At 38.2% G+C, this 17,712-nt stretch overlaps 2 protein-coding genes across 2 annotated transcripts in view; both read left to right on the top strand.

Annotated features, from left to right (window-relative positions):
* The first annotated feature begins 2,179 nt into the window (after positions 1-2,179).
* Positions 2,180-8,031, top strand: LOC112572305 (prion-like-(Q/N-rich) domain-bearing protein 25). The gene is made up of 7 exons (XM_025251916.1): positions 2,180-2,433; positions 3,384-3,512; positions 4,041-4,109; positions 4,379-4,495; positions 5,822-5,905; positions 6,456-6,587; positions 6,979-8,031. The coding sequence occupies exons 1-7, from the start codon at positions 2,385-2,387 to the stop codon at positions 7,059-7,061; spliced, it is 663 nt and encodes a 220-aa protein (XP_025107701.1). The 5' UTR covers positions 2,180-2,384; the 3' UTR covers positions 7,062-8,031.
* A 1,083-nt stretch (positions 8,032-9,114) lies between these two features.
* Positions 9,115-17,712, top strand: part of LOC112572306 (chymotrypsin-like protease CTRL-1) — a 182,220-nt gene continuing 173,622 nt past the window's right edge. The window contains exon 1 of the mRNA XM_025251917.1: positions 9,115-9,274. The gene's annotated coding sequence lies outside the window, so the exon portion shown is untranslated. The remainder of the gene's footprint in view (positions 9,275-17,712) is intronic.

Here is a 17,712-nt window from a genome sequence, read left to right as displayed (position 1 = left end):
TTAACTTCAACGTCATTTGAACATCTACAACATTAGTTAAAGTTCATATAAGCTAGTAAATTTAATGTTATTTAACAATATATACAGTATATACGTATGCTTGAAGTAGGATAGAAGTTCCGGCATGCGATCATGTTGTGGCATTCACTCTGCAAGCAATTCGAAGGAATCAACAATGTCTTCCTCACGTACATAGGCAAGTGCTGGGAGGCATCTGACCATTCCACGTCACTCGTCGTCTTCGTCGTCACTTCTCATCCCCAGTTCAGTGACTTTGCGTAATACTGCTTGACTTCAGCGTTACTTTACATGACTAAAAGCGGTCATCGCAGCTTTCTCTAAGTCTGTTACTATATATTGTCTCTGGAGCTGCATTAGGCATGAGCTCTCTAACTGCATCCAACAATCTATTATAGGTTGCACATGATCTATAAGGATTAAGTGTCTGGGGATTAAGTGTCGGGGATGAAGTGTAAGGGATTAAGTGTCGGGGATGAAGTGTCTGGGGATTAAAAGTCTAGGGGATGAAGTGTCGGGCATTAAGTGTCGGGGATGAAGTGTCTGGGGATTAAGTGACTGGACACCCTCTCCCGCACTCACACTGTGAAGGTAGAAGTCAACTGGTTACCAAACGGAGTTGGACCTCATCTACTTATTTGATTACACAGGTTTTAGTCCATTGACTCTTGACCATAGATAATGGGGAGGGAGGTAGAGAGGATAGGTCTCACTGTTGAAAATTCTTTAAGGAGGCAGCTGAAGTAGTAGTAAGGGCTACAAAAGGTAGTGTTGATGGTGAGAATAGTTAGAGCACCACAAAATAGAAGATCAGTTTGCATATGTTCAATTCCCTTTGTTTATTTAAAGGGCTTTTTGTTTGCTACTCTTTACACAAATCGCATTTGATCGAAAGTAGTACAAATATATTGAAAGATGTGCTGTCGCCTTGTGTTTTGGAAGGAAAGAGTCATCTTGCTTACAACCATGCTATCGTGCAATAAGTCTTTCATGGTTTGTCATACATCACAAAAATGTTGCACCCATAGCAACGAATATATAGTATTCTATCCATATATTTGTCACTCATTTTCCCATTGTTTTTAGCAGATACTACTCACTGGTTCTGTTCTGTTTTGAGGGATGAGTTAATGAAAAGCATTTGAATTTTTTTTTCTTAGTCGGGACTGTACTTCTTGGGTTACATTAATTACAATGTATTCTAAGGCCATTTATCACTTCTACTTTAACTCAATACTGTGTTTTTCTCTTAGTTTAATTTGCACAAAATGTGAAACTGTACTAAGCTGACTTTAATCACCTTTCCGGGCCCCTGCTGCCAAGTGCTGTGTGAGTAAACACTCACATGTCTCTATCAACAGAGATTGGACAAATCTTTGTTTACAGAGCGTGTGTGTGTTGAACTCGAGAGGACAGTATCCGGTGGCCGGACGCTTTAGACCTATTGATATGATGAAGTAGGTTAAAGTAGCTTTCACATTTTAAAAAAATTCTCAGGTGGTGTTAAGGTACATGTGTCCTCGTGTGTGGTCCTCGTGGTGTGTCGTCAGGTTCGTTGTGCAAACCATTTCCTGTGGTGTTTGTGTCACGTGGTTCGAGCACAGAGGATACCTGGTTCGAGTTCTAGCGTCGCAGTCTCTTTGATAATAAAGTCTGTAACTCGCAATATTTTGGCAACCAGCTAAAAAATCTGAGGAAATTAATAAGCGAGGTAAAAAGATGTACAAATTAACATTTTACAGACAACATTTAAACTATTTATTCTCCTTATTACATAATAGATATTGCTGGCTTACGGGACTCACTTTCTAAGATGGTCCTCGGCTTTTTTCTTAACATTAATTCAAAAGCCGTAAAAATGTAAACACAGCACTATTAGTCATGGAGAGAGAAAGAGTTTGAAAAGTAGATTTTTCTTCTGTAGCGATAGAGCGAGAAGAGGAGAAATATTTTATTTCACAGAGAGTCTGCAGTGCTTAGTGTCAGCCTGGTATTTATCTTTTATGTTTACATAGCAAGTGGAATAGTGCCATTTAAAACAAAGATGAAGTTTAAGCAGGTGGCACATCCAAAAGAAAAAAAAAGATACAGTATATCTTTCAGAAGGCATAAATGAGTAATCTAGAAATAAATAATAAACCAATTCTCACTCAAAGCATTCGTTGACATTGCCAAACGTGTGGTGCTATAGTTTGCTGAAGACTTGACCAATCGGCAGAGCTTCACACAAACACATAGCAACCCACCATGGTTACAGTGTGTGTCAACATGTGTAGTTACTATGGTGGAGGAAATAAAAGACCACCAAGCTCCACCCCAAAGACAGTCAGCGCCGGGCGACATCAAGCAAGAGAAAGACAAGGACAATGCAGGCGATACTCCTAGTGACTGTCTTCTCCTGTCTTCTTGCGGCTGGTGAGTGGCCCTGTATAATTATCTTATACTTTAGTCACTTGGATGTTGTCTGAGGCTCACATTGACTGTAGAACTTTGTAACCTGTTGCTCGCAGCTTGGTGGGGCTGGGATTTCTCTGTTCTTACCGAGGTGAGCTATTACTATAGTAAATATGATACAGCATTAGAGGCTGTTTTTTATGAACTTACTGTAGCGTAATAATAACAGAGGCTGACTTTATTCTAAAATAGTATTTTTAATCTGTATCATGATCATATAATATTTCTTTAATACATGTGTACGTTTTGCTTTTTTTGAGCTCGTTACAGCCAGGTGTATATTTAAGATTGCTGTATAATTTAGTGTTATTATTTGTGTAGAGTTTTGATTAGCGTTAGGGTTTGAGTCTGATATAAAATTATGATATGAGGTATGATTGGCTTCAGGAAGAAGTCGAAAGATAATCTACCAAAGAAAAGAGGAGTAGATGCTTTTATTGCCAGGTGTTTATAAGGGTACTAGCGTGGGTACTAGGGATGTAAAGTCAAGTTTGGAAAGAAAGCCGTCCGTGTGCGCTCTGACGTCGGTACTGTTGCCATTTGCATGAGTCAGTCGTCTGCACATTGAGACTATATGTATAATCAGCGCTCAGCGCATAAAAGAGAAAGTGTGCAAAGCATTCATTTATTTCAGAGTATGATGATAACAGGTACTCTGCTTCCGGTGTCTCACCAAAAGAGAGATACCCGTCACCGTGAAGACAAGAGTTTTAGCATATATGCCATCAATTCATGCAGAAAATAAAAATAAGCAAAAACTTGTAAATATATGCGAATCAGTTTACAAAATAAATGTTGGCTTAGAGACCGCGTATAAAAGTAATTTAGTCACACACCCACCTTGTTTATGAACGGAGGTAGAAAGAGAGATAGAGATGATCCATGTCCTGGGTTTTGAAATGTGTGAGCAGCTGATGCAGTTGCACTGGGAGGGACCTGCACCGCTACAACAGACTGCACTACTACGAATGCTAACTCCGAATGTCGCTCATCCGTGTGTAAGTGTGTAACTGGATACGCTCAGTCTGGCACAACATGCAGTAAGTATATTTTTGTATTTAAAATAGTTACCCCCTATTTAAATTGATGTGTTAACAACAATTTTGGCAATGTACCCACATGCGCCAATAATATAAAACTAAGTAACAAGAGCTACAGAAAGGGAATTGGTATTATATGTTTTTACTGTAGTAATTAAAAGATAATCTACATATACAAATAATATGGGCAACAGGTGGGGGTAACATATGAACACAGCTGAAGCATCTCCCTTCTTTGACTGTTGAAAATCGAAAAGTAGAGAAATTAAGTTGAAAGTCCTACACACTGCTCAATAAAAAAACCCAAAGAAATAAATTAAAAACACAAAGAGCCATAAAAAAGCAATAACACATGGGATGGGAGAAAGGAAAGGCGGATGGGAACAAAGTCTGAGAAAAACAAGTAGTTCATAAAAAATCAGACATAGCAGCTATACACCTGTTGCTGTTTTATCCCATGAAAAAAAAATTTCTTGCTTAACAAATAAAATAATCATTTAACAAGAATCTCAAAATGTTTCTTGACAGTTGCCACAGGCGGGTCTTGCACATCAAGTGCCTGCGCTTCTCCCCTTGTATGCGAATCATCAACCTGCAGTAAGTAGCTCGCTTCTCTTCCTCGTTTGACTTTAAAGAATGAGGTAAGAGGAATAATACTCCTTAGGTCTACATTTGATATTTATTGACTGGTTCCTTCACTTATTTATACATAGATAATTATAAAAAAGCGTGCGGGCTATATAAGGTAGAAAGCAAAGTAAGTTTACAGCAATAGACTAAGACTAAAACACTTTTTTCTTCATATTCAACACATAGCCAAGAATATATATATATATATTGTATATTTATGTACACTTGTATTTTAGAGATCAAAGCTGGAGACACCTGTGCTGCTAACGCTGACTGTGTTTCCCAGTCGACCTGCACCAGCGACAAGTGCACGTGCGGTACCGGGTACACTGCAGGATCCACTGGCTTGTGTCGTACGTATCTCATGTACCCGTCTCGGTCTTTCATCAGCGTCTGTTTTCTCCAAACAATGGTTTTGTTGTCATTGTCTTTCAACACAGTGAACGCTGTTTAAAGAAAAAAAGTATTAAATATAACCTTCCATGTCTGAATTTTCGGAAAGTTTTCTAAAGTGTGTGTAAACTGCTGCCTATGCCCAGTATCGGCAGTATCTGCTTTACGTATTGAAATGATTGAAGTCAAGACCTTTATTACATAACAAACCTATTTTGTCGTATTGACAATAATGATAGCAATGACTGTCGCTCTTTTACATGTACATTCACACAAGTATCTACCCACACACGCAAATTACAAAGAAGTCTCCAGCTTTATGTCCATTTTAGTTATCTGAGCCTTTACTTCCACAAGGGAAGTGAGTAGATAACAGATAGATATTTTTATAGCTCAGCAAAATTCTTCTAGATAACCCATCAGTGGATAGGGTACTGACTCCATAGAGGATTGGAGAAGGTAGGACAATGAGTCATCGGAGATGGGAACCGGTCTTACTAAAAGCTTATCCCGAGAATATGGTCTCTAACACTTCACAGGACCGATAGAAAGGGGACTGCCATTATCTTTGTGTGACTTGCTCTTAGTATTTTTCTTTTAATATCTCTTTAAGTACTAGGTCAGTGTTCCTAAAGATCATGTTTGCTCTGTACACACAACAGAACCTCGGTGCTCCGGTCATGAGATCATTTTAAGCAGGTTGAGTGTGTTTTGCCATTATGTCTGTGTACACTGGCCATACATCAGTTTGCTGAGGCAAGAGTATAATGGACTGTGCTTTTTTACCATGGAATCTTTGTCAAGCCGACATTGTTTACTTGATGTGTGGTAAAAGACAGGAATCATAGGTAGGAATGATAGGAAGACAAGAATCATAGGGGAGGTAACAGGTCATGGTAATTCTTGCAATCATTTCAATGTGAGATTTTAGACACATCACTTATTTAAAAGCCACCTTGTTTTGCCGATCTCGCCCTCTCTCTGTCAACATCTCAACATTTAGCAGGTGTGTCTACAAGGTGAAGTATGCTTCGCCCTACATTATCATACCGACCACAAGCCGGGCAACGGTTTCAAATGGCTGCAATCAATATCAAAATATATTGGTATAAATATATATATAAACACAGAACAGAACTTTATTCAAATGAAAGATGCGAAAACTCCGTTCAGAACATCAAGTAGAGGTAATACATCAACATACTTGATGCAGCTGACTTGTTTGATTGTTACAATTAGAAAAGTAGAGAAATTGTTGAATATCTGATAAAAATGTTTGTTGACAGTTGTAAACGGAGCTGTTGGTGCAGCTTGCAAATCAGATGGCACCTGCACTGACACCACTTCAGTCTGCGAATCATCGGTGTGCAGTGAGTAGTTCGGTTTTTTTCTTCGTTTTCCTTTGAAGAAACTGCTAGAACGATATTTCATTGTGTTTATATGTAGTAATTATTCGCTCTCTACTTCACCTAATTAACCCTTAATTACTTTCTCATAATTGCTCACAGCTTTTCAAAATGTTTACATCTTTTATTATATTTTCCCATTTTGGTAACCTCGTATTTCTTCTGCTTTTATCGTTAATTACTTTACACAAAATTAAAACAAAAATTAATTATAAAGATAAAGATTGGTTATTCGTCGTTTCACACAACCAAAAAAAAAAACTTTCCTTGAGTAAATAAAAGGAGGACAGTCAATGTTCTACATAGTTGAACATGCCAATATTTTATCCATTGATTATAAATATCAATAAATTCCATAAAATATTTGTGTTTATCTTTACTATCTTAAATACAAAGCCACGTGCGGGTTATATAAGGTGGAATGCGAAATTTGTAGCTACAAGCATATTTTCTTCATTATCAATTTATAGACAAAAATAAAGACCAAGTTTTGTGCGCATGTTTGTGTTTTTAGAGATCAAAGCTGGAGCCGCTTGTACTTCTGGGTCCACTAACTGTGTTTCACAGTCGACCTGCTCCACCTCCTCCTCCACCACGACCTGCACGTGCAACAGCGGCTACACTGCACTCACGACTGGCTTGTGTAGTAAGTATCATATGTATAAACATTTAACGTCCATGTCATTCATCAATTTCTATTTTCACCAACCACAGGATTTGTCATCTATCTTTGTTCTCATTGTTTTTAACGAACGAGAAATAAATATTTCTTTTGGTCTTATTCTCGGAATAATATGCATGCAACTGTCAACAACAGGAATATACATATTACATACATATTAGCTGTAAATTTTACAAGATCGTATCAGAGACATCTTTAACCCCCACCTACTCTCGCTCCACCATAATCATGTAAAAAATCTAGTGTGTGTATAGTATATATGTTTTATTATGTTTTGATGTGCTTATTCATAGCATAGAATATCACTCTCAAAAAACTTCTTTACTTAAACTTTTACTGTTTGTACTTTTACCAGACGGAGTTGCTCCCCAGTCTGTGTCCTCCTGGCTCCTCACCGGCAGCATCATCACACTTCTGGTGACCCTGTGTCTGCCATAGGACAACCTTTGACCTTCCACGTGGACCCCTAAACCAGAAATGGACTTAACTGACTTCTGAGACTGTACTTTTTGTAAATTTGTAATCGTTAAAACACGAACAGAGGAATTAGTAGGACAATCAACAGCTACAAGCCAATAATGTAAAATTTTTCAAAGTTGTTATCAACTGTATTCACAGGAAATCGAAGGAAAAGAACTGTTTGAAGTACATAGATACTGGGGCGGAGAAGCCAAACAATTGGAAAAAAAAGTTTACCAGCATAAAGAAAACTAGTTAAACAGCTCGAGGTATACAACATATGATGAACTGTATAAAATTCACTCTGAAATAAGCATTTTTATTGTGACCTGGTAAAGCAAAAAGTTCTTGATGTTAAAGTAGACAGTCGAAGATTTTCCCCTTTCTTTTCTGTTATATTCATACTTTTCTTTCGAATATCTTTGATATGTTAATTTGAATCCATAGGATTACAACTACATGATGCTAGGTCGCATGTATTAAGCAAAACAACAGTTTTGTTACAATCACTTCAAGATTAAAAATTCATTAATGGAGGTTCTGCGTGATGTGCATTTTCTTTTCACAGATATTTCTACATTCAGTTCCTCCTGCTTCACACCCTCTTCTTCTCTCTCTTTGTTGTTTATTTCTCACCCTTTCTCTCTCTTCCCTCTCTCTTTCTCCTGCATCTTCACTGTATGAACCAAACGTTTTCGTCTGGGGAATTTAGGGGCCTCCATTGAGAATAATTTATTTGTTACCTCTGATTGAATTTGTATTCAAATAGAAACTTTGCTTTTACCCACGTTTAAATAATTCAAGTTTATTTTATTTTTATTTTGTCTTTCAATAGATAAAGTTTATAAAACAATGTTTGTATTCTAAAGGTGCATTTCATTTTATTGCTCCTAGTGAAGGCAAATTCACAGTCCGTCCTTTTCACTATTAAATATTTCCTGAAAAAATGCGTATATTGTTCGTGTGCATCTTAGTGTTTAGAATAAGTGTGAACGCGTGCATGTGTGATTGTATCGTGTTTTAATTAAGCAATTTATTGCAGTATTTACAAGGTGGGTCACCTCAAAGTAACCCACAATTAAATTGAGCCTGACTTTTTAGCCCCAAGGTTGCATGTCAAGGAAATATAATATTAAAACGATTTAAATTAACCCCTGAAGTAGTTGTTTCCCCTGACGAGATCAGCTTATTACTAAATTTCTAAAAAGTGTGAGTCTGTGCCGTGAGGTCATAACAGTCTAGACACCTGAATTGTATGTCTGCTTATAAACACTTCGATACTTCAAAGACCTTAACCGGCACTCTTTCAGCAAATGAATAAATATCAATTCCTTTTTCTTTTTAACTTACTATGCTAAATAGAGTTGAAGAAATGAATCCTTAGAAATCCTATGATTCTCGAAATTATATGCTATAAAAATGATAAAGAAGATAATATGCTAAACAGCAAAAACAAGCAAATCGCAAAAATTAAATGAAACAATATAAAATTTCTACAATCAATAAAGCTGTTATTGTTTTTTTTCTACTAACATATAGCGGTGCACCGATTTACACTGAAGCAGCTACCATGACAATAAAAACTGCTAAAGAAAAAAAAAACCACTACCAGTTCCCTTCATCAACAACCCCATCAGGACAAAGTATATGCATCTGACAGTGACGATCTCAACGGAAAAGCATCAAGCAGCCCGACATTAGGTTAATCATCTGAGTAACTCAAACATAATTATTACTATTTACAACTAACAACTAAAATCGTATGTGCAGGAACTGGTAAGGGAAACTCATTCGATTTTGATTAGCCTATTAATTAATTTAGGGCAGAGCAAGTGTCTTTATCTACTTCGTAAAGCTGATTATCAGTGAAAGACAGGTATAGATAATGTTTATTAAAAAAATCACTGTTACCATTAAGATGGAGATTTATTTATTTTCATATTTCTTTCTTTTGTTTGTTTTGTTTTTCTTTTGTTTCTTTGTCGTTTTTTGTTATTTTTTTATATTTTACGAGACGAATGTGGGTCTATGAACCGGACTCGCCGGAGGAAGAGGATAGTGGGAGGAAGTGTCTCCCCACCCGGTGCCTGGCCCTGGCTCCTGGCTCTCAGGTCCCTGATAGGGGCTCACGCGTGCTCCGGGGCTCTCATTGCCCAGCGCTGGGTGGTGACCGCTGCTCACTGCTTTAAACAGTGAGTCAACAGGCTGAGCTAATCTGTACACATAAACAAACACAAGCTCAGTCTTTTTCTTAGGACAGACAAGCGACATGGTATGGTTTAGTAGTGCGTGACCTTTTAAAAAGGGAAACAACCTGTGCCTTACCGTATCAATAGAGGATAGTCTCCCTTAAGGTTCGTGCGTCAACGGTTCGGCTGCAACAACTAATAAGAATGCCTAAAAAAAAATAAAACCATAAGCAGAGCTTATGTTGAATGTCTCACCTGCTACAGGTGTTACACGCGCACACAGGTGCTCAGACAGGTGGACGGAGTGCTTGTGGACAGCGAGGAGTGCGGGGCATGAAGGGCACTGAGCTGGAGCCGGACATGATCTGCTCTGGGGACGGCACCCGGGGCCTGCGCTGTAAGTCCTGTCTTCTGTAGTCACCAAACAGGAGGGTACCTGTCACAGAGGTTCTGCAAAATTTCCCAAAAAATATTTAGTGCATAAAGAAGACAAGACAATAATGCGGGTTCAAATTCACCTTCTTCATTAACAAATATTAGACAATAGTAACTTTTAATTAGAAATTAGCAGTTGTATTAGGTAAAGGAGTTGGAGCCTACAAGGGTGGCTCAGCTTAAAGCATTCTGTCACCATTCGGGTTGCCTAGGAGCTACGCTGACGAGAATAAAGAGCAATTTGAACCAAAGAAGTCTGCAAAATCGTTTTCACAGCTGACTGCTGTTGCCGAAGAAGTAAGTTTAGATAACGGGTTGCAGAGAAAAACGATGAAAGCTAATAAAGACAGACTACTTAATGCCTGAAGGAGTCCGGTACAGTCTGTGTGTGTCTGACTCTTCCACCTTTGGATCTGAAGGAGAGAACCTTTGTCGGCTGCTACCGACTGAGGGGGACTGGACAGGAGGGGTGGGGCACTGCTTTCCCTCATTTAAATCGTAGAATCAATGTACAGTAGCTTACTGCCGCATCAAGAACAAATATTATTAATCATCACAAGTAAAAGCTGAGTTAAATAAATATAATGGCTTCTAATAAATAATTTAAACCAACATTTATTAACTGACATTTATTTGTTTGCAAGATAATTCTTTTTACTTCAGTATATTTAAATGGTATATCAACAGACGAATGTTGTTCTATGTGGGTTTGTTGTTGTTGTTGTTGTTGTTGCTAAATATACATTTCATTTAATGTTAAGTTTCAGTCTGTTTTGCCTATTGTATAGCATGTAGATCACGAATTGAGCAGCATTCTTCTGCAGTTTAATAGTTAAATAGTATTTTGAATCGTTAAATTATTATCTTATTGTATAGATGATGGTTATGTGATTGTATTTCTTCAATATTCTATATAGTATTTTAAAATACTATTTCTTCTCTTCTCTAGGACTTATTTAATGTAGCGGTTGTATCTGTTTTTAAAAGCATTCTAAAGTATAAATCACTACGATAAGATCTGTCACAGCTGGAAATTTACTATATTAGCCACCCACAACAAAGTGGGCCCCCGGTAGAGTGTGTGAGAACTTAAATAGGGTATCATGTGGGTATCAAACGGGTGTCATGTGTGTGCATTTGTTGTTGTGTCACCACGGAGTGGAAGTGACGACTGTCGGGCATGCCAATCACCATACAAAGAACAGGTAAATAATACTAATTGCTTTCGAGACAACTTTAGAATAGTGAAGGCTAACACAAGTGAAACAAAGTCAGTTTTAAGTTTCACATAGTGCGTACAGTTCTAAAAAGTACAAAACTTTTGTCAATTAATATATATGAGTTTAGGTTATTACTATAGAAAGGAAAAGTAGAACCAAAGGAGCTTCTCAGTAAGTAAAAGATAATTGTGTAATTAGCAAAAGAGATGAAGACAGGAAGGTAGATTTGGATCGAAGTCCGACGCTGGACAATGGAATAGAGAAGGACACGGGTGACAGCAAAAAGGTCTGACAGGTACTAAACACCTTCAAGTCAACACAAGACGAAGTCATGGAAGATTTTAATGCTGCATTTTCACAGAAAGTATCTCTGTAATCAACCGATGAACGGGATGTAGCAAAGACCTGTACATCTTCCAGGTGAAAAATGAACTAAAATCATTTATAACAACCAGACTAGAAACAGCCAACAGACCTACCAGTCGTACGGGAAGAAAGGTGAGAGAGCGGTAGACAGTTTGAAGGGAGGAGACTCACCTGTCCTAGATGAGCTACTCAGTCAGGACCTGGAGGTAAACAACAAAGCCCCTCCCCACAACAGTCAAGGGGCGTGGTTTGGTCCCTGGTCACGTGATCCGGCATGATGGTCTGCTCCACAAGGTACTTGCGCAAGAAACCGCTTTAAACTATCTACATTTTATGCGATTTAATGTTTAGCAAACATATATTTGCAGCAAACTTTGATGGTAGTTTAGATGACGGAATAACAGCACCTCGTCAGTTAAAGTTGTAGACTTATATAATATTGAATCACATGTAAACTTAAAAAAATAGTAATCTTCACAATAATTATGCATTTAGAAGGGAGAAGTAGCTTTGGTAACAGCTCGAACAGCTTAATTTTCTAGCAGGTTCACGCTTTTTCCTCAGAACCTCTTCACTAGGTCCTCCATATACAACATATTGTGTCTGTCTCCTAGTAATATTGACATTACAGTAACAAATTATTTCTGGTCTAATTACTAATGAGTTTTCGTTGAATATTTAAAGAATTTCTTTTCGAAGCATTTTTGTGACTGATGTGACCTACAGAAAGTGGCATTTTAGGGCAGATGATAGTTTATTTGTTTACCTGATTACATTTTATAATTAATGAGATTGTTTTAATACATTTATGTAGTTGATTTTTTTTCAAGGCGATCTGAGTTCCATTTTATGTACAAGTTTGCCTCCGCAGTAGGTTCCACTGATAATTCAGTTCACTAAAACATCGATAAATGTTCTAAAACAATAAATATCGATATATTTTATATTGCAATGATGAGTAAAATGTGGGCTTTTCACTAACTTTATGTCAATGTTGATGTAGCCGGTTTTCTAATTCAAGTAACATTGGAACATAAGAACGGTATCACAAACTCATACAATACAGCTCGATATATACACTGGAAATATTTACCAGTGTAAGGGAACAGAAAATCAAACATGGGTAAAACACAAGAAACCGTGTGTACATCTCTAAAAATAAACATCATATCACTGTCCATAATGGAATGGAAAATAAACAGCATTAGAGGCTTTGATGGCTAGACGAGGCTTTTATTAACAGTCATTTGGCAAAAGAAAACGTTGAATTCCATCCACTCATTACTACGACAGTCTAAATTATTATTTCTACGGTTTTATGATTTATTGAGTTCAAGTGCTTATCTACTTTATTTAGCCCACTTTATGAATTCAGAAACACAAGCTAACAGGACCAAAGTCGACAAAAGCTTAATTTGCCTCCGTAGCAACTCTTGCTTTCTCTCTCTCTCTTATATTTTACAGTTTTGACTGCCTTCGTCACTCACTCTCTGGGATTTTATTCGATGTACAATCAAGCCGAAACATCCAGTATCTACTCGTCGCGCATGCGCACTCTCGCACCGGCAAGTCACACCTGCTAGACAAGTCTAGACCAACCGGGTCAAAGCCGCGCGGCGGGTAGATGTTTTTTTAACGTTTCAGTGAAGGTGACTCTTTGCCTTTGAATTTGTGTGTGTGTGTGTGTTCTTTTTTTCAAAATCTCATATCAGTTAAGCGTCTTATGACTACTTTTCCTGACAGAAACTTTCAAAGGTGTAAAATAATTGCTTTACTTTTAGTGAATAATCTCTCACACACACACACAAGGGCACGCAGGCGAAGAAACGATGGCAAAGACAAAGATCACATACGCAAGCTTACCGGTCATGATAAAAGACATTGAATTAAAATGTATTTCGTAGTCAGATTGTTGCACGATGATGTTGTACAATCGACGACAGCCCGCGGTCATATCAACTATTGCAACGATGGAATCGGAAATATCCACCAGCTATGGAATATTTACTTTCCAAGTAAACTAAAATTTGTTACAATCATATATTTTTACAAAGGCTAAGAATAGCTCATATTAAGGGAAAAAACTAGAGAAACATTAAAAAATAACGCCCCAAACACACGCACAAAGAAAGAAGGATACCTTAAGCTTCGAACGCATGACCCTTCAAAGAAGGGTTCCAGTTCATAGCCACTACCCGACGCGTCTGTGACCCGCGTTGACCTACTTACAAAGTGTACGACAGTCTCCAGTCTCGCCCCAGTTGTTCGGGTTCACGGTCTTGATGTTATTGTGCCTGTCACCTATATTTTATTTTTTTCTGCGGTCTTTTGTAGTTCAGTTAGGGTCCAATGGCCATTAAGGGGACACCGCCCTCGGACGGCACAGACATATAATGGCGACATTTAGTTTGTAACACAAGGCTAAAGTGCGCTCCACCTCTCCTACTGCTTCGCTCCCATCTACATTTGTTTGCTCGATCCCACACATCCCCGACTAGTATAGTGATGCATTGAAAAGAAAAGCATTGAAACTGTCATTTATCAGGCTTGCTTCAAACTGGTAAGAATGGGCTTAAAAGAAACCTCAGTTCAGAACTACTTTGTACTTCTCGTCAACTGTCAGCACACTGGCGAAAGTGATTTTTACTCAAATGAACGCTCAAACCGTGAAAGAGGTGACAACAACATCATCAGTAGAAAAAGGTGCCTCAAGAGTGCGAATGGTTTATCTTGTTGCTGGGATCTCGCGAGTTATCGAGATCGGAATGAAGATTCAAAAAGTTTTTTGTCATGTCGCAACTGAAGCCTAGAGAAGCCAGAACTCGAACCAGGTGACACAAATACCACAAGAACTGGTGTGGAGGGTGACCTGAAGACCCACCACGAGGACCGTAAGTTAACACCATTTGAGCATACAAAATTAAAAAATAAAAAGCAAACTGAAATCTGCTTCAACCATAAAACATCATCTGATCGCTAGCAGAAATAAATCTTGCTACAAATCCCAGGTGAAAATGTCGGGATTCAGGCGCTACGTGGTCTGCCATTCATCAGATACATTAATGTAGTGCACTGACCTGCGCTCTGTTGTTATGCTTAATTGTATTTGGGATGATGTTTTCTTCCAATGTGAGACTTCTGGACTTCTGGAGCATATATATTCATTTTTTTTAAATTTATGCATGTTGTTTTGGGTGAATTTTCTATTTCTAGAAAATGAAAACATTAGTGTGTGTCTGGAGATATTAAACATTGTGGACTTGGAGGTGAGATGTCATAGATCAAAGAACTAATTGTAAGTGGACGTTTATTCAAGTAAAAAAATGGTAGTTCCCTTTATAATCCAACGAACCTCCCGAGTAGAAGCAGCCTTAGGCATGTGCAAACTGTGCACCTGCACAGTGCCACCAAATCTCAGGGGCCGCCCCAACAATATATAGATATTTTGGATATAAAACAGAAGAGAAAATAACGACACAGGTGACGGCAATGTGGACATATATTGTGTTCTTTTTTAATTAGTTCACTGTGTTTACTAATGCTGGTAGTGTCGGAGCAGCAGGCTATATGTAGTATTATAATGTTCAACCGTCATGATAATATCATGGGCATCCACTTGCTTTTATTGACATTAGAAGGTGAAGGGGCCACCGAATTTTTGTCTGCATAGGGCCTAGATCCACCTATTTCCCAGTAAAAGAGAGGAAAGGTGAGAACAGGGGAGTTTTTAAATCACTAAAAGGTGCATAGTGAGTGAGCTGAATATTAGTGTCCAGTTTACGACCAACACGTTTCTACAAACTTGTGTTAGTGAACTGCCAGCAGACTGGAAATAGCATGGAGAATGAGGCTGGTGTATACACAGCTTCCGGCATAATCACTAGTACGTGCATGCACGTTGCAGATGGTGCTCGCGCTGAAAGACGGTGTGAAATCATTAAGGTTATTGCAAATAAGAGTATATAGTTTGTGCTGGAAATTTCTATTCACTGTCATTATATTATTATTATGTGGCAAAAAAGAAAGGGAAGTCATGATGTGATTTTTAGAAGCAATATGACAGATGACACAGGCAGCTCAAGAAGAAGCAGTTATGTACGCGTGATATCGTAATGTATATATTTCTTTTTAATTTTACTTAGAATATCTTCAGTGTCCAACAAAAAAGGAAAGGAACAAATGATTTTCGGGGTCGATCATCACAGAAAGCCTATCTTCTTTTTATTTTGAACTGTGATTGGTCTGACTGATATAGTTAAAATAAACACACACAAGACAGAAAACTATCAAGCCTTTAAGGGAAAAAGAGAAATTATTGCTCAAAATGCAGACACCTTCTAGGGGTGGAGCATGGCCCTGTTCGGGACCCTCCTCAGTTCAAATTTAGGTCCCCGGCTGGTACCACATTTTACTCCTCACAACAAGATAAGTCAGCTTCCAAAGGACAGTTTGACAGCAGAGGCCCGGGGTCATTTTACTTAAGCCACCAAGCTACTGATGACTAGGAGGAAAGGGTTTTTGAGGTTCTTGAACTACTTCACAAGAGATCAAAACACATTCTATGTGCAATCGTACCTTTCTCCCACTCAAAATAAGAGAAAACGAAGAAGAAAGAGAATGATTTCAAGGTAGGTGGGCTATTTGTCAGTGGGCCAAAACACCTGTACAGTGCAGTGGTACTTCTCCCGCCCTCAAAATGTGTGTGTGGGTAGGAGTGGATCGAGGTGGGTGGGAATAGGTGCTTTATACGCAGCCGGCAACGCATTACAAAAAATGTTGACACATAGCAACGAAATGTAGTCTACCCGTACATTAGTCACTAATTTTCACATGTTTTGGCAGATACTTCTCGCTGGTGCTGTTTTTGAGAGAGGAGATGGAGGTAGAAGTACAACACAGCTGCTTAAATTTTTCACTTCATGTACTTCCAGAAAATCTACTAGCATCCTTTCCCTACATGCACCTTCAACACGCACCTTTGGGTATATTTCCATATTCTTCTTCTTTTTTTTTTTGCGTGTTTCACCCATAAATCAATTAATACGTTTAAAAAGCTAACGATGAATTAAACGATAAATCTTTTAAATAGTAAACAGATGGTCAGCAACCACGAACTTGTACTACTGGACTGCTGTCAGACGATTCTTTTTTCTAGTTTACCAAAACGAGGCAGTTGTAAACAAAGCTTCCGGTTTAGTCACATTCTTTGTCACGGCTCACCGAGACTAACAGCTGAGAACTTCGCAAGTGGCTAAGCGTTTGTCTCGGCTGATAGCAGTCCACCTGTACACGTCCATGCAGCAACTGACTCTACAAACGTTCATAAACAGACTCCGGTCTCCCCGGTAAGTATAATTATGATGAGGCTCTTACAGGCATACGGTACCAAAAAATGTTTGAATTTAATGGATCCTGCGAATGTTGGGACTGAAAGCCTTGAGGTACAGTGATAAAAATGTTTTTTGGGCTATTTTTTATCAATTCTATTTTAATTTAATTTGCATGTATTTTTCTTTTGTTTAATGACCAGGGAATTCATTTCTCACACGTAAAATTAACTGCACCAAGTTGACTGTAAACGCCGTTCTGGTTATCTGCTGCCAAACTGCTGTGTGCGAGTTAGAACTCGTTTTGTGCTGGCAGGTCACCTATGCTTTTTTCAATATTCCACCCTAAAAGTTTCCAAAATTCTAAACAAATTGTCTGCTGTTTGTTTCACTAATTATGCACATTTGTGTAATTTGACATGATGTAGAATTTATGAGCTTTGTCATTATACAAGGTGTAATGGAATTTTAACATGTAGAAGTTCGATTTGCGAAGGAAATCCCTTGAGATCGCTGGAAAAAGCTTTGAACCCTTTTTTCTCATATTGACCGCTATCGTTCTCACACACTTCACACCTGTAGAATTCAACCTTAGAACTTAAAGGTCTAATATACTATCAAAAGAAACTTCAAACACCATCTATCATAATTATTTAAAAATAAAAAATTATATATGTCAAGTGTTTGAGTTAGGACTCATTTTGAGTCTAACCCTAACCCTTATCTTCAATTTGGAATTGTGATCAGGCTAAATTGTAGTTTGTAGCAATAATAGAAAAAAATTACTTTCACCGCTGCTTGGGTGAGGTCATTGACCCCAAAAGTCGATACCGTCGGGACAAGGTCAAGGCTTGTTTTATTTTTTTCTTATTTTATAGCTCTTTTTCTTCCTTCTATTCCTTGTTGTGGATCCCCAGGCCACTCTACAAATCCTTTCCTGAGCTATTTGTGTCACCTGGTTCGAGTTCTGTCGTCACATTCTCTTCGTTACAATCTCGATAACTAGCGATATCCCGGCAACCAGCTAAAATGATGAGCGCTCTCGAGGCACCTTCTCCATTTCTGATGTTTTTTGACCTCTTTCACGGTTTGA

The sequence above is a fragment of the Pomacea canaliculata genome, linkage group LG9 (assembly GCF_003073045.1).
Source record: "Pomacea canaliculata isolate SZHN2017 linkage group LG9, ASM307304v1, whole genome shotgun sequence".
NCBI lineage: Eukaryota > Metazoa > Mollusca > Gastropoda > Architaenioglossa > Ampullariidae > Pomacea > Pomacea canaliculata.
The sequence above is the reverse complement of the archived record's forward strand: the minus strand, read 5'-3'. Positions and strand labels throughout refer to the sequence as shown.

Bases quoted from the DNA above. Each gene is read 5' to 3' on its own strand.
- LOC112572305 (XM_025251916.1), top strand. From the start codon at position 2,385: ATGCAGGCGATACTCCTAGTGACTGTCTTCTCCTGTCTTCTTGCGGCT. The intron at 4,110-4,378 runs GTAAGTAGCTCG...CTTGTATTTTAG, and splicing joins ATGCGAATCATCAACCTGCA to AGATCAAAGCTGGAGACACC. The intron at 4,496-5,821 runs GTACGTATCTCA...GTTTGTTGACAG, and splicing joins AGGATCCACTGGCTTGTGTC to TTGTAAACGGAGCTGTTGGT.